General features: G+C 46.6%; 1 protein-coding gene across 8 annotated transcripts in view; it reads right to left on the bottom strand.

The window, feature by feature from the left end:
* The window catches only part of LOC144504560 (filamin-A-interacting protein 1-like), a 250722-nt gene that overhangs the window by 88818 nt on the left and 133942 nt on the right, over positions 1-27962 (bottom strand). For all 8 annotated transcript variants that reach the window (XR_013499668.1, XM_078230084.1, XM_078230087.1 and 5 more), the window contains exon 4: positions 16192-16370. Coding sequence is in view for 7 of the 8 variants with exons in the window: in XM_078230084.1 (XP_078086210.1) it covers positions 16192-16370 (179 nt within the window). In the remaining variant the exon portion in view is untranslated. The remainder of the gene's footprint in view (positions 1-16191; positions 16371-27962) is intronic.

The raw sequence follows: 27962 nt of genomic DNA, 5'->3' as shown, positions 1-27962 counted from the left end.
TGTTAATACAAATGGAGACAAGGTTGGAAAAGGCAGTCAGAAAATATAAATTTAAGGACATAGATGAAAGGTCACTAGAACGGCTCACTGGGGGCTTTGCATACCCCAAAGCACAAAAACATTTAATTGGAAAAGGCAATCTCACAATACCGCAGGCTGTAGACATTACCAGAACACATGAAGACATGAGTAGACTGCTGAAGACATTGACCACCCAAATGGCTAGCTTTCAGTTAAGTCTAGAGTAAAGATGGATGCAGTGAAACAGCAACAAACGAAAGTACACCAAACAGAGACTAAGGAATGCAGGAGCTATGGATGAGCGCATGAGTTCACAGCTAGAAGAAAATGTCCCGCATATGGATAGAAATGTGGAGTTTGTGGAAAGTCAAATCACCGGGAAAAGACGAGCAGAACAAATAAACTTTATGGTAAATGGATTATTAGGGATCAAGAAACAGGGCAAACGAGAAAGGAAAAAAACCAAAACATCCATAGCCTTGAAGATGACGATGATTTTGAAGATAAAATAGGCTTGGAATCATACAAGAACACAAGAACAGAAGAGCTAAGAACAGAAGTAAGCCATTCAGCCCCTCAAGCTGGTTACGTCATTCAATAAGACCATGACTGATCTGATTGTAGCATCAACTCCACTCTTGTACCTGCCCCCCATAAGCTTTGACTCTGTTGTCGATAAACCTAATTCAGCATTGAATATATTCAATGACAACAGCCTCCATTGCTGTCTGGGGAAGAGAATTCCACAGACTAATGACTCTCTGAGAGAAAATGCTTTTTCCTCATCTCTATCATAAATGGGAGACCCCTAGTTTATAAACTGTCTCCTGGTTCTAGATTCCTTCACAAGGGGAGACATTTTCTGCGCATTCACTGTATACAATGATAGCAACATGTCCCCATTTTTATACTGGATTTTCCTTGCAATAAATGCCAACATCTCATTTGCCTTCCTAATCACTTGCTGCATAATAACTTTTTGTGATTCATATACCAGGACACCCAGATCCCTCTGTACCATAGAGTTCTGCAAACTCTCTCCATTCAAATAATACACTGTTTTTCTATTTTCCTGCCAAAGTGGAAAAGTTCACATTTTCCGATATTATATTCTACCTTCCAATTTTTTTCCACCCACTGAACCTATCTAAATCCTTTTGTAGACTATTTTGACCACTTTATTTCCTACCTATCTTTGTCATCAGCAAATTTAACTATCATACATTTGGTCCCTTAATCCAAATCATTGACATATATTGTAAATAGCTGAGGACCCAGAACTGATCCCTGCAGCACCCCATTAATTACAGCTAGCCAACCTGCAAATGACACAATGATTTCTACTCACTCCTTCCTGTTAGCTAACCATGCTAAGATATGATCATCTACACCATGAGCTCTTACTTTTGTAGTCACCTTTGATGCGGCACTTTATCGAATACCTTTTAGCAATCCAAGTACATCGCATCTATAGCTTTCCTTTTATCCACTTTGCTTGTTACTTCCTAGAGTCATAGAGGTTAGAGTCATCGAGGTTTACAGCACAGAAACAGGCCCTTTGGCCCAATTTGTCCATGCCACCCTTTTTTTTTAAAAAACCCCAAAGCTAATCCCAATTGCTCACATTTGGCCCATATCCCTCTATACCCATTGTACCCATGTAACTATCTAAATGCTTTTTAAAAGATAAAATTGTACCCGCCTCTACTACTACCTCTGGCAGCTTGTTCTAGACACTCACCACTCTCTGTGTGAAAAAATTGCCCCTTTTGTATCTCTCCCCTCTCACCTTAAACCTATGCCTCTAGTTTTAGACTCCCCTACCTTTGGGAAAAGATATTGACTATCTACCTTGTCTATGCCCCTCATTATTTTATAGACCTCTATAAGGTCACCCCTCAGCCTCCTATGCTCCAGAGAAAAAAGTCCCAGTCTATTCAGCCTCTCCTTATAACTCAATCCATCAAGTCCCGGTAGCATCCTAGTAAATCTTTCCTGCACTCTTTCTAGTTTAATAATATCCTTTCTATAATAGGGTGACCAGAATTGCACACAGTATTCCAAGTGTGGCCTTACCAATGTCTTGTACAACTTCAACAAGACGTCCCAACTCCTGTATTCAATGTTCTGACCGATGAAACCAAGCATGCCGAATGCCTTCTTTACCACTCTGTCCACCTATGACCCCACTTTCAAGGACATGTACCCCTAGATCTCTTTGTTCTGTAACTCTCCCCAACGCCCTACCATTAACTGAGTAAGTCCTGCCCTGGTTCAATCTACCCCGCATTTGTCTAAATTAAACTCCATCTGCCATTCGTCAGCCCACTGGCCCAATTGATCAAGATCCCGTTGCCATTGGAGATAACTTTCTTCACTGTCCACTATGCCACCAATCTTGGTGTCATCTGCAAACTTACTAACCATGCCCCCTATATTCTCATCCAAATCATTAATATAAATGACAAATAACAGTGGACCCAGTACTGATCCCTGAGGCACACCGCTGGTCATAGGCCTCCAGTTTGAAAAACAACTCTCTACAACCACCCTCTGGCTTCTGTCAAGAAGCCAATTTTGTATCCATTTAGATACCTCACCCTGGATCCTGTGAGATTCAACTTTCTGCAACAACCTACCATGTGGTACCTTTAGTTGCAATAGTTTTCCCATTTTCTTTTGCCTTGTGATTGTTTTAAGTTCCTCTCTCACTTTAAGTCTTGATTCTGAAGTACCCTAGGCTTTTTTGTGTCTTCTACAGTGAAGACAGACACAAAATACCTGTGCAATCCTTCCCCCTTTTCCTTACTTCCCATTGTTAATTCCTCAGTCTCACCCGCAAAAGGACCAATGCTCGCTTTAGTTACTCTTTCCTTTTTAAATACTAGTAGAAACTCTTGGGCAGCGATTCTCTTAGACAGAGATTGGCCCATGTGCAGTGGACCTGCACTGCCTGCCTTTGATCACTGGCCAGCCCTGCAAACCCCGCATCGCGGCCTCACTGACCTCATTTGCTGGCCTCCTGAACCTCTCCGGGCCAGCACCAATGACGCCCCCCACCCCGGCAGTCCCCAACCCCCCCCCCCCGCGCAGCCCCAATCCCCCCGTGGCCCTGCCCCACCTGAATGGCAGCTCTGATCACCCCCTTTCCTCCCTTTGCCACCAAATCCTATGCAGAGTGGCAGCAGGACCCCTGCCCCCACCAATCGCCCCCCAACAAGCCCTATCCCCTTTGGTCTCACCTCCTTGGCACTGCCCAATCCCTGGTGGGCTGTGCCAGTTTGCCCCTTGGGCATTGCCAGTTTGCCTCTTGGGTGTTGCCAGTTTTCCCCTTCAGCAGTGTCAGGGGACCTGGTTGGCACTGCCCAGGGTGCATCCCCCCTTACTCCTGACCTCCTGGGGTCAAGCTGCCAGTTCCACATTAGTGGGGAGCTGTTGTAGATCCCGCTGGAGTGAAGCACTCCTAGTGGGGATGGAAGATACTAGCGGGCCCGAAGACTTCAGTGCCAGGCCCGCTAATGATATAAGGGCTGATTCATGGACAAGCACAGACACACCAGAAATTACTTCAGAAAACTGATTACTTTTTCTCGATAGCAGTTTGTTACCAGTTGCAGACTATTCACAGCAGGAATTTTGAAAGCAAATATTATTTGTCTTAGCTCAGTACTTGCTCTGTTTCTGACAAATACTGCTTGGTGATGGTGTTGCAACTTCAAAAGGTCATCTAGTTTCTCTCATAGAATCATATAGTTCTACAGCACACAAAGAGGCCCATCGGCCAATCGTATCTATGCCAGCCATCAGGCACTTATCTATTTGAATTCTACTTTCCAGTTGGGTCCGTAGTCTTGAATGTAAGGCGTTTCACATGCTCATTTGAATGGCTCTTAAATGTTGCTGCTGAATTTAATGGACCTGAATTTCCTCTAGCAGGGTGATGCACCATTGATTACGCAAAGATTCGTTGTTGCGAAATAACAGGCTTTTATTAACGAAGAACTGGAGCACTCCCGAACCGATGGCTAATCCGAACTGAGGCAAAAGGGGCGGAGAGCAGCCACCTTTATACCCCAAGAAGGGCGGAGCCCCGGATTGAGGCAGCAGGGGCGTGTCCAGGCATATCACATAAACTATCACATAAACAGACAACTACAGTGGTTCACCACATTCACCCCCTGTTTAAAAAAAGTTTGGCGGGGGCGAGGTGGTGGAACGGCAGTCACAGAGTTACAAGTTCAGTCTCTCCGGGGGCTTGATCTGCCGCTGCAACCGCCGCAGTGTCAGCCGTGGTGCCGGTTCAGGAGGCCGCGGTGATGAGTCAGATGCCAGTCCATAACCGGTGAAGCCGTCCGTAGCGCCTTCAGACTGCCGGGTGTGTGGAAGCTGCTCCTGGGGCTCAGGCGTGCCGTACACGGGGGCTAAATGAGCATGCGGCGACCCTGGTGCATCATGGGCAACGTTGGGAGCTGGGGGTGAGGGGCCGTGGGATGTAGTACCCGCGGGTGCCAGATCGCGAACGGAGACCGTGTCCTCTCGCCCGTCAGGGTATGCCACATAGGCATATTGGGGGTTGGCGTGGAGGAGCCAGACTGTTTCGACCAGGGGGTCCGATTTATGGGTCCGCACATACTTCCGGAGCAGGACAGGGCCTGGGGACATCAGCCACGACGGTAGTGAGGTCCCCAAGGAGGACTTCCTGGGGAAAACAAACATTTGTTCATGAGGGGTGGCGTTGGTAGCCGTGCACACTAGTGACCTAATTGAGTGTAGCGCATCAGGGAGGACCTCTTGCCAGCGGGAGACTGGAAGACCCTTAGACTGGAGAGCTAATAAAACAGCCTTCCAGACTGTCGCATTCTCCCTCTCCACCTGTCCGTTCCCCCTGGGGTTGTAGCTGGTGGTCCTACTCGAGGCTATGCCTTTGGAGAGTAGGTACTGGCGCAGCTCGTCACTCATAAAAGAGGAACCCTGGTCGCTATGAATATAGCTAGGGAAACCAAACAGGGTGAAGAGGCTGTGCAGGGCCCTGACGACCGTGGCCGAGGTCATATCCGAGCAGGGAATAGCAAAGGGGAACCATGAATACTCATCAATGACATTGAGGAAGTATATGTTGCAGTCAGAGGAGGGGAGGGACCCTTTGAAGTCAACGCTCAGGTGTTCGAAAGGGCAGGTGGCTTTGATGAGGTGCGCTCTGTCTGGCCGATAGAAGTGTGGCTTGCACTCTGCGCAGACTTGGCAGTGCCTGGTTATAGACCTGACTTCCTCGATGGAATAGGGCAGGTTCCGGGCCTTGATGAAGTGGAAGAACCTGGTCACCCCGGGGTGGCAGAGGTCATCGTGGAGAGTCTGTAACCGGTCTAGGTTCACGCTGGCACAGGTCCCCCGGGACAGGGCGTCTGGGGGCTCATTGAGCTTCCCAGGCCAGTATAGAATGCCGTAATTGTAGGTGGAGAGCTCGATCCTCCACCTCAAAATCTTGTCGTTCTTGATTTTGCCCCGCTGTGCGTTACTGAACATAAAGGCAACGGACCATTGGTCCGTGAGCAGGGTGAACCGTTTGCCAGCTAAGTAGTGGCGCCAGTGCCGCACAGCCTCCACGATGGCTTGTGCCTCTTTTTCGACAGAGGAGTGTCGAATTTTGAATGCGGTGGACGGTTCCCAAAATGGCAGCCCCCGTGACTCGCACATGGCCGACGTCAGCCAAGATGGCGGCTCCCGTGGGTCGCACGTGGCTGATGGCATCCAAGATGGTGGCCTCCGTGGGTCGCCCATGGCCAATGGCGTCTCCCACAGATCGCACACGGCTGATGGCGCCGAAGACAGTGCCTCCCGTGAATCGCACGCGGTGCTGCTGGGCCTGGGGGCCGATTTTGCCCTGCAAACTTTCAGGTAATGGCCCTTCTTACCGCAGCCAGAGCAGATTGCGTCTTTCGCCGGGCAGTGTCGTCGTGGGTGCTTCTCCAGGCCGCAGAAGTAGCACCTCAGGCCTCCGGAGACTGCCGCAGTGGTCAGTTCGGCGTCGGGACGGGGCGTGGCGTAGGTTTGCGGCCCTCCCGGGGACAGAGATGGCTGCGGTCGCGGTGTCCATGGTGCACCCTCGTGGTCGGGGGTGTAGGCCTCGAGGTTCCGGAAAGCCACCTGCAGCAAGCCGGCAAGCTCCACAGTTTTCTTCAGGTCCAGCCCACCTTGTTCCAGCAGGCGCTGCCGGATATAGGTCGACCTGATGCCCGCGACAAAGGCATCTCTGATCAGGTCGTGGGCATTTTGGGCGGCTGGAACGGCCTTGCAGTTGCAGGCTCTGCCGAGTGCACGCAGTTCACGCAAGAATTGTTCAATCGATTCCCCGGGCTGCTGTCTGCGAGTGGCCAGCAGATGTCTGGCGTAGACCTCATTCGGCTGCCGGTTGTACTGGCTCTTTAGGAGATCGATTGCCTCCTGGTAAGTTTCTGCGTCTCGGATCATCGCAAAGACGTGAGCGCTGACACGGGCGTGGATCACGTGTAGTTTGTCGATGTCGGTTACGACGACGGCTGAGGAGGAGGTGATGAAAGTCTCAAAACAGCGCAGCCAGTGATCAAAAGAGTTTGAGGCCCCAACAGCCTGTGGATCCAAGTCCAATTTGTCAGTTTTCAGGAGTTGCTCCATCCCAAAATCTTTGTTAATAAAATTGATGCACCATTAATTACGCATTGATTATTAACAAAGAACTGGAGCACTCCCAAACTGATAGCTAATCCGAACTGAGGCAAAAGGGGCAGAGAGCAGCCACCTTTATACCCCGAGAAGGGCGGAGCCCTGGATTGAGGCAGCAGGGGCGTGTCCAGGCATATCACATAAACTATCACATAAACAGACAACTACAGTGGTTCACCACACAGGGTATCTATAAACTGTTACTTAGACTTGTTCTTGCATCCTTTTGAACAAAGAAATAGGAACAGGAGTTGACCACATGTCCCTTCTGCCTGCTTCATCAGTTAATACGATTTTGCTAATCTTGGGCTTCAATTCCATTTTCCCGCCCACTCCCCATATCCCTAAATTCTCTTCGAGTCCAAAAATCTATTTATTCTAGCCTTAAATATATTCATAGAGGCTACAAATAAAATTAAATGCTGCAGAGAAAAGGATAAAAGAAAAGCATATTTATTTAGTTCTTCAGCTTTGCCCCCTGCCTCTGTGCATAAATCCTTTTTTATCCCTAAAAGCTCTTATTTCACCTATTGCCACCTTTTTACCGTATGTATGCCTATATAAGATTTTGGGATTCCCAGAGAATCAGAAAGAGAATCCTGCATGTTAAAATATTATCCTTAACTCCATGAGTCCTTACCTTGCCTATTAAACTTTTGTGTGGCACCTTATCGAATGCCTTTTGAATATCCAGGTATACTCAATCTACTGGTTCCTCTTTATCTATTTGTTACACCCTCAAAAACACACAATAAAATTTGTCAAACAGGATTTCCATTTAGCAAAACAATGCTGACTTGCTTTAATCTAATCAAGATTTTATCCACAAATATTGCTGTAAGTGTGAGCTGATAACAGAGCAATGCGAATATCAGAGCAAATGGAACCTGAGTGAACAGGGCAACCAAAATGGATTTAAGGTTTGGGAAGTAAACATTGGAAGGACTGATAGGAGTGCGAGTAAAAAGGAGTGAATGCAATGCCAAATTCAGAAAGAAAAATAAAGAGGGTAGGATTTAGAGAGAGAGAAAAAAGGTCAGAAAAGTACAGAAAAAAATGCAACATTTATAATTTGACATGTGAAAAGTTGAAGGAATGAGATTTCACACTTGTATAGGCTAATTGTCAATGCCAGAGGGGTTGATTGCCACTCTTAAATACTTATCATGCTGTGAAGTAATGATGATTTGTAATGGAAAGACTTAACTTTCAATGGTGAGTGTAATCGACATGTTATGGGTAAATACAGCAGGTATCTAAAAAAAGACTAACAATGCAATGTCATTCTAGTAAAGCTAACAACAAAGTAGCATTACCCAGACAGTAATCTGGATATTCACATTCAGCTGCACATCTGCTCCTCACCTGAAGTTGTTGTACCATTTGCTATAAATACCAGCGAGCACCATTAGCTCTGCCATTATTTTGACAGCAATTTCTGGCCCATTACTTTTTCTGCCGCTGTGCACCAAATTGCTTTTAGTACAAACATAAATGATGGAAATAAAGAATTGCACCTCACATCTTCAAGTCAGTCTTCTCTAAGTACAAATGTGAGAAATACAGAATAGTTTTTTTTTTAAAAAGCCCAGAATGAGAAATAACTTTAAAAGGTGTGATGGGTGGGGTGTGAGAGGTGGTGGGGCTGCATTCTTTTATTGCATATGGATTAGTGATCTCTGTCATGAGTGACATGTCCAAACATTACACCATCAGAAGGGCAGCCAGGATGATAGCAGCAGAAGGGAATGTGCAATCATGCATTGCTCAGAGACTGGCTCGTGCATTCCTGAGGGTACAGAGAATCTGCCGAGAGAATCATAAACTGCACGGTGGGAATGAGACTTCACTGCCAAGAATTCTGCTGTTTCACCCTAAATAGGCATTGCTACAGGGTGAGGCATTACAGCACCTAATGTAACAACGCAATCTAACTGCAAATCAAGAACACAATATTTAAACATACAGCGTCCCTTTACAGCACCTGAGGCAACAACAACATAATCGGACTGCAAACAAGAACATTGGGCGGAATTCTCCCAAAGAAATTCTAGGTGTTGAATTCGCGGGAGAACAGGAGTAATTCACGCTGTTTTTTTTCAGTGGGAGTTCACACTAGAATCTCCCCCACTCTGTGCAATGCAGAGGCCACCAATGTGAATGTCATTAGATTTCAGGGTGCGGGGCCTACTCCCGCCCAGGAGGCTGAAACCAATGGGCTTCTGCGCATATGCAGTGGCCCTGAACTATCTGCCTCCCGTTTGCTGGCCAGCTCAATTGCTGGCCAACCCGGGACCCCCGCAGTGCTGCCCCCCAATCCCACCACAGCCCAATCGCAGCCTTCCATCCATTCCCAGGCCATCCTCGACTGCCCTCGCGTCCCAGACCACCCAATCTCCAGCACCCTCCTTCTCAGTGCCAATCTCCCCCCCCCCCCCAGCAGTGCAGGCATCCCTCCCGTCAGACCCCCTCCCCCAGCCGGCCGACCACCCCCTGGCAGCCCCCTCCCCCCAGCCCGCCCCGATTACTGGCCTTCCTCCTGCCCCCAACAATCCCAATGGCAGAGTAGCAGCAGTGCTCCTTTACAGCACCGAATGTAACAGCACAATCTAACTGCAAACAAGAACACAACCTTTAAACAGACAGCACTCCTTTACAGCACACAACTTATGTTAAAAACATTTCCACAAGGCACACATTCTTATCTGCCTATTCAAAGTCTTTATAATCAGTTACGGCAAAGAAAATGTTAACTGAATAAAGGAGCCAGAATATATTTTTGGCCATAAAGTGCAACTTCGAATCATTATGAGTAAGTTCTAAAAAAAAATCACAAAAGGAATTACACATCTCAGAAGGAATTTACTTTTCTCGTGCAACATTACATATAGGACTAATTGTATATAATTTCAGTCATTTATGTAATGAGGTTGGCTGCAAAAGTAAGTGACAAATTCCAGTGTATATTTTCCATCTGAGACTCAAATTTGCAAACCGTATAGTCAACCTGTGATTTTACTCAGAATTTAGTCAGAGAAAAATGGATGTAGAATGTGAATGTATTAACACAACCTCACATTGTTTGGATTTAGTTTTGAAAATTTTGTAATACAGTGTCCCAACTGTATAGATCATAGTATCCAAATTTTGGAATCTCACTGGAAGCACAATCACGCCAGGAAGTCAGGGTCTGATTGTCTCAGCTCTTAGCCTCTTTGATGCACGTCAATCAAACTCAAGACACAAGGCTTCGGTAACTGAAGGCTTTTATTGCCTAACAATGGAACTACTAGAACGTAAGTACACCACCCCAGACTGACGAGGTCCCGCCCGAGCAGGGGGTCTTATACCTCTCCCAGGAGGCGGAGCCCGACTGGGATGTGCCACAACAGTAACAACCACAGGTGTATTAATCCCACAGTGTGAACACCCTAGCCCAACAACAACATTAGAACAATCCCACAGTGTGAACACCCTAGCCCAACAACAACATTAGAACAACCCCACAGTGGGAACCAATGATGGTTCACCACACTCTTGAACATTAAAATAAATTTGCAGATCCTGCTGTAAACATAGAAACATAGTAGTTATACTCTTAGCTGGGAACAGCAGGTATACAATGGACATCTATCATTGATATTAATAATGTTTTATGTGGATGAAGCTTTAGGTCAGGGAAAGCTGGGATAATGGTGATGGGAGTCTGTTGAGTGTGAACAGGGGGAATTAGGGGTGAATTTTAACGTGTCAGGCGAGTTGTGCAAAGCCCCTTGGCAAGTTGCCTGATAACATATCCAAATCACGCTACTGGAGCGATATTTCAATTTTTAACACTTTTACATATACATGCTGTTGCCACTCAACTCTACCTCACTACCACCTCTCTCAATTCCTCTTCTAACATCAAATTATCAGACTGTCTCTCTGACACCCAGTACTGGATAAGCTGAAATTTCCTCAATTTAAATATTGGATGTCTTTGGTCCCTGGTTCAAACTGTTCCTTTCTAAGTGACTCCATCCCTGTCCCTGGTGATGGTCTGAGATTAATGCAGGCTGTTTGCCTCCTTGGTGCCACATCTGACCCCGAGGTGAATTCTTCACCTCATACTTGTGCCATCAATAAGACTGCCTATTTCCATCTCTGTAACATCACCCAACTTTGCCCCGTCTCTGCTATTGAAAATTCAATCAACCATCTGTTACCTATAGACTTGACTATGTAAATACATTCCTGACTGGTGTCTCACATTCTATCCTCTGTAAGATGTTGCTCTTGACCAAGCTTTTGGTCTTCTGACCTAACATCTCCTTACGTGGCTCAGTGTCATGGTCTGTTTTAGAATGATTCTGTGAAGTGCCTTGGGACATTTCTTTATGTGAAAGGTTCTATATAAACATGAGTTGTTGTTGTTAACTTTAATGTTGCATCATGGCTTTGCCAAACTTCCTGTAAATGCCAGTATAAGCAAGATGAGAACACAACAGCGATTGAGGGGACTGATTAAAACTCATGCAGATCCTGCTATAAATAGGCAGTACTCAAATGTTTTCTTGCCCAAATCACAGAATATTTACAGTGCAGAACGAAGCCATTTGGCCCATCATTTCTGCACCGGTTCTCCAAACGAGGGAATGGGAAAGGATTTATTCAAACTACTTTTGATGAGAATTTACATTCAGAATCACATCAAGATTTTAATCGCTAAGGTAGGGACATGTTCGGCACAACTTTGTGGGCTGAAGGACCTGTATTGTGCTGTAGTTTTTCTATGTTTCTATGTTTCTAAGATGGATGGCACCTTAATTGACAACCTTGGATTGGATCTCAAAAGAGAAGCAATATGACTGCAGCAGCAGCAGCACCAGCAGTAATAGTCTACTGTTGAGAGACCTGCTGGAGGACAGCAGAGAGGGAGCAGCATGGAGAAGGAAACAGCAGGGAGAAGGAAACAGCAGGGTAGAAGGAAGCCAGCAGAGAGAAGGAAGCCAGCAGGGTAGAAGGAAGCCAGCAGAGAGAAGGAAGCCAGCAGGGTAGAAGGAAGCCAGCAGAGAGAAGGAAGCCAGCAGAGAGAAGGAAGCCAGCAGAGAGAGGGAGCCAGCAGAGAGAAGGGAGCCAGCAGAGAGAGGGAGCCAGCAGGGAGAGGGAGCCAGCACAGACAGAGCAGCAAAGAAGGAAACAGCAGAGCGGGAAACAGCAGAGAGTGAGTAGCAAAGAGGAAGCAGCAGGGAGGGAGCAGCAGGGAGGAGCAGCAGAGAGGGAAACAGCAGAGAGGTGCAGCTCACAGGAGGAACTATCTGTGACACAGGGTGTACGGGCAGAAGGTGAATTTGCTTGACATGCTGCAACAGCAGTCCTTCAGGTGTCTCAGGTTACTGTGTCATGTGTTAAAAGACATCTGCACGTCCTTGACATGGAACTGCTCCCTCCATGACCTGGTGGCTGAACAGTACATGTGCCAAAGTCAAAGTCACACTGCCTTCAACATTTCTTTTTGTAACCTCTGTGTCCTTCTCATGCTCTGATGGAGAAATTTCCAGAATGCCCCAGTCAGCAGTGACTGGGTTTCTCAGGGATGGCAATTATGCAAAATTCAGCTGAAATGCCACCAGTCAAAATGAGCAGAGAGTCAGGTTTGCATTTCAGGCTGGCTTCCTATAGGGGCAGGGCATCATCGATGGTGGGCACAAGGCAATCTGCACATCCCAAACCCACCAGGAGCGTTGTGATCTTTAAATGGTTCCAATTCGGCACTGTACAGCCTGTTATAATCACAAATAGACATATTGGTAGATATGTGGAAGTTTTCGAAGGAGCTGCCATCACATTTTCATCATTTGGCAATCCAAATCCCCTGACTGCTTTGAAGCTGCAAAGGGTGTCTGCTTAAGAGGGTGTGAAGCAAGTATTTCTCAGACTCCAAGTGTTAAAATACAAGGACCAAACAGTTGCCCCCTCCCCCACCCATTGATCCCCATCAATTTATGCATTCCCATTCTTCAGTAAGCAAGTTAAAAGATCACTTACCAACCAACAACCAAACATGGGCAACATGGTAAAGTGGTGCAAAGTAACACATTTGATGCAATTTTGGTAAAGAATGTAAACTTTACAACATAACATTTTCACAAACATTATGCATATATTTAATAAACCCCAAAGCTTTGTTCTTCCAATTCCTACTACTCCTATTGTGGTGCATCCCCTGTGGTTTCAGCAGAGGCAGAGACAGATTGCTTAAATCCCTTCTCTCACTGCTGAGATGATCTTGACTGACATTCCCTGGATTTTGGAGCACATGAAAACTCTGCCAAATATTGTTCCACCCCCACCTGTGCAGAGTGGGCCACTGAGGCAGAGTATTGGGTACAGACTGAAGTGGGGGAAATAGGGGAGAAGAGGAAATGTTGTGAGTGGAGTTCCTACATTCATGTCCCCTTTCACCACCATCCTTCTTATGGGGCAGCCACACTTTACTTTGCTAGAGAGTGCTTTGGGAAGATCAGTGAGGTGCTGTGAAGCTGGCTATAATGTCATCCATATAGAACATGATGGCATGCAGAGCGTTATGGCCATGGAGGATGTGGACACATTTGATCGCTACACTTGATGGTCCATGGGATTGGCCACAGTGTGGAAGAAGACAGCTTACAATGCCCTGCAACATCATCACACTCACTCTCTCAGCAGCTGTGGATAGTTGAGGTTGGATGGCCTGTCAGTATATCACACATTTAATAGGCCGATTCTTCCGCAGAGTGGCAATCGCTGTTGGATTGCTACTCATCTCCTAATTTCTTTCCTTAGCCTGGAGCTCCACATTTCTCACCAGGCCCTGCTGAGAAACACGCAGTGTAGCTGCTCCTGGAATCTTGCTGTGTAGTGTAGGAGTGTTGGGGGAAACAAAACCACTGCCCCTTTTTGTGGAACTAGTTGCTGTATTCTGATAAATTTGTAAATTGTAAATTAAGTGGACAGGTTGCGACTGTTCTCCTTGGAGAGAAGGCAGCTAAGAGGAGGTTTAATAGAAATGTTCAAAATCATGAGGGGACTGAACAGAGCAGATAGGGAGAAACTGTTCCTGCTCGTAAAAGGATCAAAAATGAGGGGGCACAGATTTAAAGAAAAAGCATTAATCCACCACTGCATCATTCATAACCCCAGGAAATGTGGTCACAAAATAACAGCTTAATTACCGACAAAATTGGGTTTAATTAAATAAAGTAGTGTACATATTTACTGTAACAGCAGCGACTGCTTTATGTCATATTACAAGATTGGAAATCTTTGAGGATTTCGCATGGCTTTATGATGCTGACTGATTTGCTTGTATAATTCAACACCTCTGAAGTACGGTAAATTGACAAGACGCTGCACCAGCTATTGCTGTGTTCATAATACTGTAAGAAGTCTCACAACACCAGGTTAAAGTCCAACAGGTTTATTTGGTAGCAAATACCATAAGCTTTCGGAGCACAGCTCCTTCGTCAGATGGAGTGGTTGTCTGTTCTCAAACATTCATAATACTGTAACAGAAAGCTCCATCCAAGGTGATATACACACTCAGCCCCATCATTACACTGTCCTGTTTATGCTTATTGTTCCACATTCACTTTGTTTCATAGCTGGATAAAATTTGCTTTCATTTGGCTGATGATGATTTTCACCATTTTAGTAACATGCATGTAGACTTTTTTCTGCACTTTATACACGCTACGCATGCGCATTGCATGTAAATTACCCTCTCAATGGTATGCACATACTGATCACCATATACACCACACATGTACCAGTCCATAGGGACACATACCTATATAGGCCACGCATTTCTGCATATAACTGCACACTAGTGCCCGCTCATCTATACCTATTGCAGCATGCATAATCGACTGTGTTTTCCATCCTCATAAGCCAAGTGTGCAGATCAATGTGCACCTCCACATCAGTTTAAAACAAGTGTGATCCTATCACCAGGTAACTGAGGTTGTTCATGTGCCTTACAGCTAATCCCAAAAAGATACTTTCAATCACACAATGAGAATTTTCAGCTTCACAAACCAAGAATGCATTTAGGTCTTTTTTGACAAAGGCAACACATGTCAAATTAATGGCAATTTACTGATATGAATTTTGAGATCTTCCAAGTTTATTTCACTTAAAATCTTTGCAGTTAGTGGCTAAGGGACACTTCCATTCCAGCAGTCTGCATTGTATTCAGATGTTGCTCTAGATTTGAAGGGACAGTGTACGAAAACCAGGTAATACTTAGCATCTACTGGGAAACAGCTGTGGCTTGACATGATGGGAAGCTTGGAGAAACATGTTTAAGTATTTTCCTGCATGTGTCATTTGGTCTATTAAATCAATTGTCTTTCAAGGGTTACAACTCTACATTCAGGTTTTCAGTACATCTGTGACATTTTTGAAATTTCTACAGAGCCAAGTGTCGCACTCATACCATACAAACTTATGAACTTACTATGAACTTATGAAGCATAAACCCGAAATAGGCCTTCCTGTAAAACAAAGTGGAGTTGTGGGGTCAGGTGACCTTTTTTTTCCTGCCATTACACATGGAACTGCAAAGACCCTGTGTTAATTATCACATCTGGACAAGTCTTGACAAAGTCATTAAAATGCAGATGATCTTATTTTGTTTCAGCTATCTTTATTTCTTATTGTAGCATCAATTTTAACTGTACCCGCTTTGATCATCTTTGAAATTAAAAGTAAAATGATTTGTAATTCTACCCTGATATATATTTGCATATCAAGGGCAAATTGCATTTGCACATAAACTCAAAGCAGTGGGGACTGTATTTATTCTTATTATGTGTAATTTGCGTTTCTAAATTCATGACATGGCGGGGAATATCCATAGAGAGAGATGAAAAGTCAGCGATGTCATTAAAAAGAAAAATTCCTACAAAAATGATCTTGTGCCACAAGTGGAGAGTCCGATGTCCCCAACAAACAGCTGCATTATAGAATTCAACTGGTACTAATAAGATACTCAAGCTTTAAGTTCAAGTTTGCATATTCTCCCCGTGTCTGTGTGGACTTACTCCAGCTGCTCTGATTTCCTCCCACTTTCCAAAGATGTGCAGGTTAAGTGGATTGGCCATGATAAATGTGAGGGTTTACGTGGACAGAGTGGGGGGCATCTGGATAAGATACTCTATCGGAAAGTCGGTGCAGACTCAATGGGCTAAATGGCCTCCTTCTGCACTATTCTATGGAATCTATGGTTCTACGGTTCTTAACTGTCATGGTGTCAGGCTGAAAACCTTTGCTATGTGACAGAAATGTAATGCTTTTCTGGGATTTATTGGTTTATGCCATCAATGGTTTGTTGCTAAGTTAGCTGTTCCACTTATCTTACTGAGGCATGGCAAATGAGAACCTGGTGTTATAAGTGAATAAATACAGTGAGAGACAGTGGTGACACTAAGTCCCCTTTGTCCTTACCTCTCTCGATCCTGCTCAAGGAGGTTGGTGAAGTCATCACTCTTGTTCATGTAATCTGTGTGCTTGTGTTTTTCATTTTCCAATTCATACACGGTACGCCTGTGACACTTTTCAGCCAGAAGTAACTGCTCCAACATACGCCGATATGTCTCTCTGTGCTTCTCCACCAACAAATCCAACTGCAGTCAGAGAAGAATTATTAAAATCAGCTTGCACTCCCCATGCCTATTACATTACCCATAAATGGATTTCTCCCTTCATCTCAGTTTCCAGTTAACCCACAGAAAGATGTTTGCAAATTCAAATGGCTGATTCCTCCCTCCCCAATACTTCTGCCCTCTCTCCTTTGGGTGAAGATCCATGGGTTCTAAGAGGCATCCAGTAACCCACCAAGTGACATTTCTTAATACTTGAACTTAAACTGGTTGCCAACCATCCAACTCTAGCAGGCATTACAGCCAAACCCTGGTCCTCTCCCCCAGCAACATCCACACATGCAAACTTTCCAGCAAAGGCTTTCTGGAAGACACCCAAGAATGACAACCCCAGCTGAGTTTTTTTCACCTTCCAGCAGTGCTAGGACCAGTGCTGACCCCTGATGAGATCAGCAACAAAACTAGCAGCTCAACGGAGATCTTCCCAAGCATTGTGGCTCAATACCAGACGGAACATTTACCCATTGCCATTGAGGTGAATCAGAAACTGGGGTGCTAAATTTAACAGAGATTTTTGTATTGCATTGAACAGTACTGCTACAATGCCTTTAAGTTAAAACCTTGCAGTAATGTGAGGAAATTTGTTTTCCTTAAATCTCTCCTGTTTTGCTTTCCATTTTGTCTGAATTGTGAACTGGAACATTTGCTCACAGTACCTCTGCTTCTCTGTTCTTTTTTGACCCTGTTGCTGTTCCACACTAAGAAGTCTCACAACACCGGGTTAAAGTCCAACAGGTTTATTTGGCAGCAAATACCATAAGCTTTCGGAGCACAGCTCCTTCGTCAGATGGAGTGGATATCTGTTCTCCAACAGTGCACAGACACAGAAATCAAGTTACAGAATACTAATTAGAATGCAAATCTCTACAGCCAGCCAGGTCTTAAAGGTACAGACAAAGGTACAGGCTGTTCCACACAACAGCCCCATTCCAAACAGAGTGGGTTATTAGGAATGGTCTGAGAACAATGGATTAACAAGCTTAGTAATGCTGTAAATCTATGGTATTCACCATTTGTATTGAAGACTACAGCGCAAAGCAGTGTTGAGCTCAAGGGTCACACTTAGTGACACTGCAATTAAATCACTTAATAAGGGAACCTGTATCTCCTGTGATTTCTACCTCCACCCCACTCTGAGGTCCTGAGTTCAAATGGGGCACTCTGCTTATTAGGAGGCAAAACAATTAAAAACCTAGAACTAAGTGTCACTACTTTAGGCTTATAAACATTGAATGAGTTTCTATGATGATAGACTGTTTATCTTAAATGGGTTAATCCCTCTGCTACAATAACAAAGAAAAGGATACCAGATGTTCTGTGTTCCACATACACACTTGCAGTTATACAACCAATTGCGCTTAGATAGTATCTTTAATGTGTTAAAGTACCACAGGAATCCAATCAGACATCAAGAAGGTAATAGCTTCAGTCTTCCTGATGTTTATTGGAGAACATTTCTACTCATGTTGGACAAGTAATGTGGCAGATCAAGGAGAGTGGAAGGATCAGGAGAGGTGGTGGTGACATAGAGCTGAGTTTCAGCAGCACTTATGAGGAACCTGACATGACACTTTTGGATGATATCTCTGAGAAGCAGCATGTGGATGAGAAACAGGAGGGGGCCTGGGATAAAGCTTCGGGGAGCCTCCAGAGGTAGCCATGCACATATGTTGTTTGCTAACACCACCAACTGTCAACATTTATTAAATAATTCTCTGCTAATGGTGCCTCCCATCATGGGAACAGTTCTGCCCTTTTCACGTATTGTATGCAGCCTGTTAGAGTTCTGCTTCACAATAGTATTCTGCAGGAGAGGGAAATACAAGTGAATCCTATCTCTGTGAGATGTACGAGGAACAGCAAAGTGCTGAGGGGGTAAATTGTTGAAATGGCTCTCAGGCCCTTTTGGAGTGCCACAGTCCTACATGCGTCAGAGCTCAGAAAAAACACAATCAGAAACAAACAGGGATCATGGTGAATTACTGAGGGTACTTTTGACTTTTGGGTGGTGGTGTGAAATGAATAATGAGTCAGCTGACCATTAGACATCCCTCCCAATTTAAATTTCTGTTGATATACAAAGAGTAGCTGATGCAACATCAGTCAATCAGTGGAAAGCTATACACTGAAAACCAATTTAAAATGGTTAAACTTGCAGTGTGGCTCACTTACATATACTAGAAGCCAGATATATTCACATACAGGTCCCTGCCCTTTGCAGACTGAAGGAATACATCCATATTTAGCACCTTTGTCAACTAAACAAAAGTTTCTGGAATAGTCATTCCAAGGATCATTCCCCAGGGCAATGCCTTGACCAATCTGAGTTGTCTTACCTGGTCTGAATTTGAACAACGCTAATTTTCAGATCCTCTTCAGCCACAGGAGAGGTGCCAGAAGACTGGAGGACAACTAATGTGGTACCTGTGGTGAACCATCGTTGGTTCCCACCAGGTAGTACTGAGCCAGGGTCTGGCCAGTACTATGAGTCTGTATATATGTTGCTGTTGGGGTTAGGGTTGGGTTGTTCTACTTGTTACTGTTGGGGTTAGGGTTGGGCTGTTCTACCTGTATTATAGTTATTATGGTACATCCCAGTCGGGCTCCGCCTCCTGGGAGAGGTATAAAGGTCACTGCTCTGTCTGGGACCCCTCAGTCTGGGATCGTGTACTATATATGGTAGCTTCATTGTAATAGTAAATAAAAGCCTTTATTTCCTTGAGCATCTCTAGCCTCGTGAGTTATATCACGCATCAATTTTATTTACTATTAGTTAAACTCTCGTCGTTAAAAAAAAAAGGAAAACGATACAGAGAGTATGGAGCAAATGTTAAAACCCGAACGTCTTACACTGGACCCACGTGCGGCGGGCGCCTCTAACAGCTTCGACCACTGGTTGAAATGTTTTCAGGACTACCTCGCAGCCTCCGCAGCGGTCACCACAGACGACAACAGACTCCGGGTCCTCCACGCGAGGGTAAGCGACGCCGTATATCTAGCGATCCGTGCGGCCACCGACTACAAAGGGGCCCTCGAGTTCTTAAGAAGCGCTACATTAAACCGCCAAACGAGATGCATGCTCGATATCTTTTAGCCACTCGACGACGGCAGCCCGGCGAAACGACGGAACAGTACGCGTGCGAGCTTCTACAGCTAGCCAGGGGCTGTAACTGCAAAGCAGTGTCGGCAGACCAGAACATGAATGACCTCGCTCGAGATGCGTTTGTGGCGGGAATTGGATCATCTTATATCCGACTCAAACTGTTGGAGGAAGGTAATCTTGATCTCACTAAGTTGATAGAACTAGCGGATACGTTGGAGACGGCCTCCAAAAGCCTAGCGTTGTATCCCGAAGACCACGTGGAGACAGCGTGGCAGGAGCAGTCGCAGATCCCACCTCGTCCCTCGGGTCTGAAAAGCTGTGTGATGGCGTGCCCACACTCGGGCCTGACGACGGCAGCAGCTCCAGGTGGCCCGCGGTGTTACTTCTGTGGAGGAGTGAAGCACACTCGGCAGCGATGCCCCGCTAAAGCGGTGTTGTGCTCCGCCTGCGGCAAGAAGGGGCATTATTCGAAGGTATGTCGATCCAAACTTACTTCCAGGAACAGCAGTGTGGCCTGCGACTCCCCGGAGCCGGGTTCCTCGTCGTCGGCATCGTCGAGGGTTTCTTCCATGTGCGAGGCCAGGACGTCGCCATTACAGACGACGGAGTCGCAAGAGACGCGCGACCACCAGGGGTCGCTGATTTTGGCGCCATCGCCCACGTGCGACCTATGGGAGCAGCCATTTTGGTCGGCACCGACCGCGAACGACCAGCAGGGATCATCTTCATCCATCTCAGCTGCCTGCAGTGGCGCTCACGAACCAACGGTGGCGTCGATTATCCTGGACCAGGCAAAGCCTCACAGACTCGACAAGTTTGCACATTCTCCTCGTGTCTGCGTGGGTTTCCTCCGAGTGCTCCGGTTTCCTCCCACAGTCCAAAGATGTGCGGGTTAGGTTGATTGGCCAGGTTAAAAATTGCCCCTTAGAGTCCTGAGATGCATAGGTTAGAGGGATTAGCGGGTAAAATATGTGGGGGTAGGGCCTGGGTGGGATTGTGGTCGGTGCAGACTCGATGGGCCGAATGGCCTCCTTCTGCACTGTAGGGATTCTATTCTATGATTCTAAGTCCATGATGGACATACAGGTAAACAAACGCTTGATTTATTGTCTGTTTGACAGCGGGAGCACGGAGAGTTTTATTCACCCAGACGCTGTGAAGCGGTGTGGCCTCCAGATCCAACCTGTCAAGCAGACGATTTCGATGGCATCAAGGTCCCGGTCTGTCACCGTGCTAGGGAGTTGCGTGGTAAATTTAACGGTGCAGGGCACGGTTTACGAGAGCTTCAAGCTCCTGGTGTTACCGCATGTTGCGCGCCAATACTCCTCGGACTAAATTTCATGGTCCACTTGAAGAGTGTAACCCTGCAGTACGGTGGGCCACTCCCTCCGCTTTCAGTGGGAGAACAGCAGCCTCCAAATTGCCCAACGCGCCCCGCCTGTAGCCTCTCGACGCTGAAGATTACCACACCCTCCCTATTCCAGAATCTTGTGCCAGGCTGCAAGCCCATCGCGACTAACAGTAGACGTTACAGTGCTGAGGATCGGATCTTCATTCGATCTGAGGTTCAGCGGCTCCTCAAGGAAGGGATCATACAGTCTAGTGCTAGTCCTTGGAGAGCGCAGGTCGTGGTGGTCAAGAGTGGGAACAAACCCCGGATGGTCATTGACTGTAGTCAGACCATTAATAGATACACGCAGCTGGATGCGTATCCCCTCCCGCGCATTTCTGATATGGTCAACCAGATTGTGCAGTACCGGGTGTTCTCCACCATCGACCTAAAGTCTGCCTACCACCAGCTCCCCATTCGTCCAGAGGACCGACAATACACGGCTTTTGAGGCAGATGGTCGCTTGTACCATTTTCTAAGGGTGCCCTTTGGTGTCACCAATGGGGTTTCAGTCTTCCAGCGTGCTATGGACCGAATGGTGGACCATAACGGACTGCGGGCTACCTTCCCGTACCTGGATAATGTCACCATCTGCGGCCATGACCAGCAGGACCACGATACCAATCTCCTTAAATTCCTACGCACTGCATCTCGCCTGAATCTGACCTACAACAGGGAGAAGTGTGTATTTCGTACGTGCCGCTTAGCCATCCTCGGATACGTGGTGGAAAACGGGGTCATCGGCCCTGATCCAGACCGTATGCGTCCCCTCCTTGAACTTCCCCTGCCTACTAGTGCAAAAGCACTGAGAAGATGCTTAGGCTTCTTCTCTTACTACGCACAGTGGGTTCCCAATTACGCGGACAAAGCCCGTCTGCTCATCAAGTCTACCTCTTTTCCCCTAGCACCAGAGCCTCATTTGGCCTTTGATAAACTAAAAGCCGACATCGCGAAAGCCACGATGCACGCTGTCAATGAGTCCATCCCCTTTCAGGTGGAAAGCGATGCATCTGATTTCACCCTGGCCGCCACACTTAACCAGGCAGGCAGGCCCGTCGCCTTTTTTTCCTCGCACCCTCCAAGGCCCCGGAATTCGACATTCAGCGGTGCAAAAGGAGGCCCAGGCCATTGTGGAGGCCGTCCGGCATTGGCGCCATTACTTGGCGGGAAAACGGTTCACCCTGATCACGGACCAGCGGTCCGTGGCGTTCATGTTAAATAACACGTTACGGGGCAAGATCAAGAACGACAAGATCTTGAGGTGGAGAATCGAACTCTCCACCTATAATTACGACATCATGTATCGTCCAGGGAAACTCAATGAGCCCTCGGATGTCCTGTCACGTGGAACATGCGCCAGTATGCAGGAGGACCGTTTGCAGGCTCTCCACAATGACCTCTGCCATCCAGGGGTCACTCGGCTCTACCACTTCGTAAAAGCCCGGAATCTACCCTACTCGGTGGAGGATGTCAGGTCCATAACTAGAAGCTGCCGGGTATGCGCGGAATGCAAACCGCACTTTTACCGACCTGACAGGGCACAACTCGTTAAGGCCACTCGTCCCTTCGAAAGACTGAATGTGGACTTTAAGGGCCCCCTTCCCTCGACAGATCGGAATGTGTACTTCCTCAACATCATTGATGAGTACTCGAGATTCCCTTTTGTCATTCCCTGCTCAGATACAACCGCTGCCACGGTTATCAAGGCATTCCGTGATCTTTTCACCCTGTTCGGGTACCCCTGCTACATCCACAGTGATAGGGGCTCGTCGTTCATGAGCGATGACTTGAGGCAATACCTGCTCTCATACGGGATTGCCTCTAGTAGAACCACGAGCTACAACCCTAGGGGTAACGGACAGGTGAAACGTGAGAATGCTACAGTCTGGAAGGCTGTCTTACTGGCGTTGAAGTCAAAAAGCCTTCCAGTCTCCCGTTGGCAAGAGGTGCTCCCTGATGCGCTCCGCTCCATACGCTCACTCCTGTGTACGGCAACCAACGCTACTCCCCATGAGAGGCTGTTTTCATTCCCTCGGAAGTCTTCCTCTGGGACCTCATTACAGTCTTGGTTGACGTACTCAGGACCTGTCCTCCTGCGGCGACATGTTAGGGACCGCAAGTCCGACCCTTTGGTTGAACAGGTCCATCTCCTCCACGCCAACCCTCAGTATGCCTATGTGGCATACCCTGACGGGCGAGAGGACACGGTCTCGATTCGAGACCTGGCGCCAGCAGGGGACTTGGAAACCCCTGTCGCTCCCATACCTCCTGTTAGAGATCCCCCAACTATTGTTTCTCCTCCTGACACGGTGCGGGCAGCATCGGGACCATCACTTAACCCTTTCACTCCCGTGTACAGCTTGCCTGAGTCCAGGAGATGGTCGCCACTTCAAGGCGTGTCTGAACTCAACGGATTGACATCACCTCGGGGTCAACCGGCCCGTGAGACAGTGGAGGAACCGTTGGACATCGCCTTGGGGAGAACGCCACCGCGAGTGCCAACTCCGGTGTCATCGCCGGTGTTGAGGAGGTCACAACGACGGTGCGGTCCCCCTGACCGTCTGAACTTATAGACTGATGACAAATTATTCTGTGTTTTGTTTTGTACCCCGCCGGCCTTTGTTTTCAAAGGAGGGGTGAATGTGGTGAACCATCGTTGGTTCCCACCAGGTAGTACTGAGCCAGGGTCTGGCCAGTACTATGAGTCTGTATATATGTTGCTGTTGGGGTTCATAGAAACCCTTCAGTGCAGAAGGAGGCCATTCGGCCCATCGAGTCTGCACCGACCACAATCCCACCCAGGCCCTACCCCCACATATTTTACCCACTAATCCCTCTAACCTACGCATCCCAGGACTCTAAGGGGCAATTTTTTAAACCTGGCCAATCAACCTAACCCGCACATCTTTGGACTGTGGGAGGAAACCGGAGCACCCGGAGAAAACCCACGCAGACACGAGGAGAATGTGCAAACTCCACACAGACAGTGACCCGAGCCGGGAATCGAACCCGGGACCCTGGAGCTGTGAAGCAGCAGTGCTAACCACTGTGCTACCGTGCCGCCACGGGTTAGGGTTGGGTTGTTCTACTTGTTACTGTTGGGGTTAGTGTTGGGCTGTTCTACCTGTATCGTAGTTATTATGGTACATCCCAGTCGGGCTCCGCCTCCTGGGAGAGGTATAAAGCTCACTGCTCTGTCTGGGACCCCTCAGTCTGGGATCGTGTATTATATATGGTAGCTTCATTGTAATAGTAAATAAAAGGCTGAAATGGTTGCTACGAGAGGACACAGGTTTAAGGTGCTGGGGGGTAGGTACAGGGGGGATGTCAGGGGTAAGTTTTTCACTCAGAGGGTGGTGGGTGAGTGGAATCGGCTGACGTCGGTGGTGGTGGAGGCAAACTCGTTGGGGTCTTTTAAGAGACTTCTGGATGAGTACATGGGATTTAATGGGATTGAGGGCTATAGATAGGCCTAGAGGTGGGGATGTGATCGGCGCAACTTGTGGGCCGAAGGGCCTGTTTGTGCTGTGGCTTTCTATGTTCTATGTTCTATTTCCTTGAGCATCTCTAGCCTCGTGAGTTATATCGCGCATCAGTACCATTATCCAAGATGGGAAGTAGGGAAAAAACAGGTAAATTATAGGCCAGTGAGCCCAACATCAGTGGTAGGGAAATTGTTGGAAACATTTTGAGGGATAGAATTAATCTCCACTTGGAGATGCCACATTTAATTACGAATAATCAGCATGGCTTTGTCAGGAGAGATCATGTTGAACAAATTTAATTGAATTTTTCAAGGCGGTGACTAGGTGTGTAAATGAGGGCAATACAGTTGATGTATGACATGGACTTCAGAAACGCTTTGACAAGGCCCCACATGGGAGACTGGTCAAGAAGGTAGGAGTCCTTGGGATCCAGGGCAATTTGGCAAATTTGGCATGTCAGCTACGACTCTCACCAACTTTTACAGCTGCACCATCGAAAGCATTCTTCCTGGTTGTATCACACTGGTTGGTATGGCTCCTGCTCTGCCCAAGACCGCAAGGAACTACAAAAGGTTGTGAATGTAGCCCAATCCATCACGCAAACCAGCCTCCCATCCATTGACTCTGTCTTCACTTCCTGCTGCCTCGGCAAAGCAGCCAGCATAATTAAGGACCCCATGCATCCCAGGCATTCTCTCTTCCATCTTCAGGAAAAAGATACAAAAGTCTGAGGTCACGTACCAACCGACTCAAGAACAGCTTCTTCCCTGCTGCTGTCAGACTTTTGAATGGACTTACCTTGCATTAAGTTGATCTTTCTCTACACCCTAGCTATGACTGTAATAGTCCATTCTGCACTCTCTTGTTTCCTTCTCTATGAAGGTATGTCTTGTCTGTATAGTGTGCAAGAAACCATACTTTTCACTGTATGTTAATACATGTGACGATAATAAATCAAATCAACTTGGATCCAAAATTGGCTAAGTGGCATGAGGCAGAGGTTAATGGTCAAAGGTTGTTTTTGTGATTGGAAGCCTGTATCCAGTGGTGTGAAACAGGAATCAGTGCTGGGCTCCTTGCTGTTTGTAGTGTGAATTAATGATCTAGACGTGAATGTAGGGGCATGATCAGTAAGCTGGCAGATGACCTGAAAATTGGTAGTATGGTAATTAGCGAGGAAGAAAGCGATATAGACTGGCTGGTCAGATGGGTAGAACTGTGGCAAATGGAATTTAACCCTGAAAAATGTGAGGTGATGCGTTTTGGGAGGACTAACAAGCAAGGGGATACACAATGAACAGTAGGATGATAGAAAATACAGAGGAGCAGAGGGATCTTGGGGTGCATATGCAAAGGTCCCTGAAGGCAGCAGGACAGGTAGATAAGGTGGTTAAGAAGGCATATGGATATTTACTTTAATTAGCCAAAACAAATGATGGAGTAAAAAAGACAGTTCAACAGCAATCTATGACAACTGAGCAGCCGTGGCTGCAAATCAAATAATTATCATGCCTTATCCTCAATGATTGATACAATTGAAGATCCTGTTACTAACACAGAAAATATTATCAAACTGCTTCAATTTGTGTGATAATCTTCTTATTCATTCTTGAGATGTGTGTGTTTCTGGCTGGGCCAGCATTTATTGCCAATCCCTAATTGCCCTTGAGATGCTGGTGGGTAACTGCCTTCTTGAACTGCTGTTGTCCATGTGGTGTAGGTACACCAACAGCACTGTTAGAGAGGGAGTTGACATAGGATTACAAAGGATACATGACGCAGTAGTAGGCTATTCAGCCCAACCAGTCCATACGAGTGTTTATGATCCACTCAAATTGCCTCCCCTTTTCCTTCATCTAAATTTATCATCTTAACCCTTCTCCCTCAAATTCACCTTAAGCGTAACTGTAATATTCATTTCAAACACCTGCTGTGATTTTATGTTCCACATTCTCACCATTCGTTGGATAAATAGTTTCTTCTGAATGCTTTATTGGTTTTCTTGGTGATGACCTTCTATTGATGGCCTCTAGTTATGTTCTTCTCCACAACATGACACATTGGCTGGAATTTTATCGCCCTGCCCGCCACAGAACTGGGGTGGGCGAGTGGCGGACAAATGAAATGTCTGTTGACCTTGGGCGGGATTTTATGGTTTCGGGATGAGCGAGGCCATAAAATCCTGCCCATTCTCTCTGCATCCACTGTGTGAAAATATTTCACCATTTTAAAGAGTTCTATTAGATCACTCCTTTTTTCAGGATTTTGGCTCAGTGACATTGAAGGAGCAATAACCCAATTCAGGATGATTGTTGACTTGGAGGGAAACTTGCAAATACTGAGCTTTTCATGCATCTACTGCCCACTATCTTAGTGGTTGGGTCAATTTGGCTGGAAAATTGGGCGGGGATCCTGGATTCAGGATTCAATCCTGGACCGGGGAGCGGCGCGGGCTTGGAGGGCCGAAGGGCCTGTTCCTGTGCTGTATTGTTCTTTGTTCTTTGTATGTGTTTGGAATTTTGGTGAATTGCTGCGATGCATTTTATAGGTGGTACACACTGCTGTCACTGTGTGTCACTGGAGGAGGCACTGAATGTTTAGGGTGCAGATCAAGCGGGCTGCTTTGTCCTGAGCGTTGTCAAGTTTCTTGAGTGTTGTTGGATCTGCGCTCATCCACAAGATCATAAGAAATAGAAGCAGGAGGAAGCCATTTCACCCCTCACCCACCCCGTGCCTGCTTCACCATTCAATAATTCATAATGGCTGATTGGCTGATCTGATCATGGCCTTAACTCCACTTTCCTGTATTCCCCCATAATCTTTGACTTCCTTGTAGATCAAAATCTATCTGACTCAGCCTTGAATACATTCAATGACCCAGCCTCCACGGTTCTCTCAGGAAGAGAGTTCCAAAGATTAATGGCCCTCAGAGAGGAAATTCCTCCTCCTCGCCATCTTCCATAAAAGGGAGACCTCCTTATTTTTTTGAAACTGTGCCCTCGAGTTCTTGATTCTCCCGCAAGGGAAAACATCGTCTCAGCATCTACCCTGCCAAGTCCCCTCAGACTCTTATGTTTCAATAAGATCACCTCTCATATAGACCTAACCTGTTCAATCTTTCCTCATACAGCAACCCCTTTACCCCAGGAATCTAGCCTGAGCTACTTCCAATGCAAGTGTATCTCTCCTTAAGTAAGGAGACCAAGACTGTACATCATACCCATGCTGTGATCTCACCAATGCCCTGTCCAGTTATAGCTAGATTTGCCTACCATTCTACTCCATCTTCCTTGCAATAAAGGCCCACATTCCATTTACTTTCCTCATTACTTGCTGTACCTACATGCTAACATTTTGTGATGCAAAGATGTAACAAGCAAGGTGGATAATGGTGGTCCTGTAGATGTAGTATATCTGGACTTCAGGATGACATTTGATAAGGTGCCACACAAAAGGTTAATACACAAGGTTAGTTCACAAGGGATTAGGGGTAATTTATTAGCTTGGATAGAGGATGGCTAACCAACAGAAAGCAGAGAGTTGGGATAAATGAGTCTTTCTCGGGTTGGCACGATGTA

Source organism: Mustelus asterias, chromosome 15, assembly GCF_964213995.1.
Source record: "Mustelus asterias chromosome 15, sMusAst1.hap1.1, whole genome shotgun sequence".
Classification (NCBI taxonomy): Eukaryota; Metazoa; Chordata; class Chondrichthyes; order Carcharhiniformes; family Triakidae; genus Mustelus; species Mustelus asterias.
Note: the sequence above shows the minus strand (reverse complement) of the source record. Positions and strands in the feature narration are given on the sequence as shown.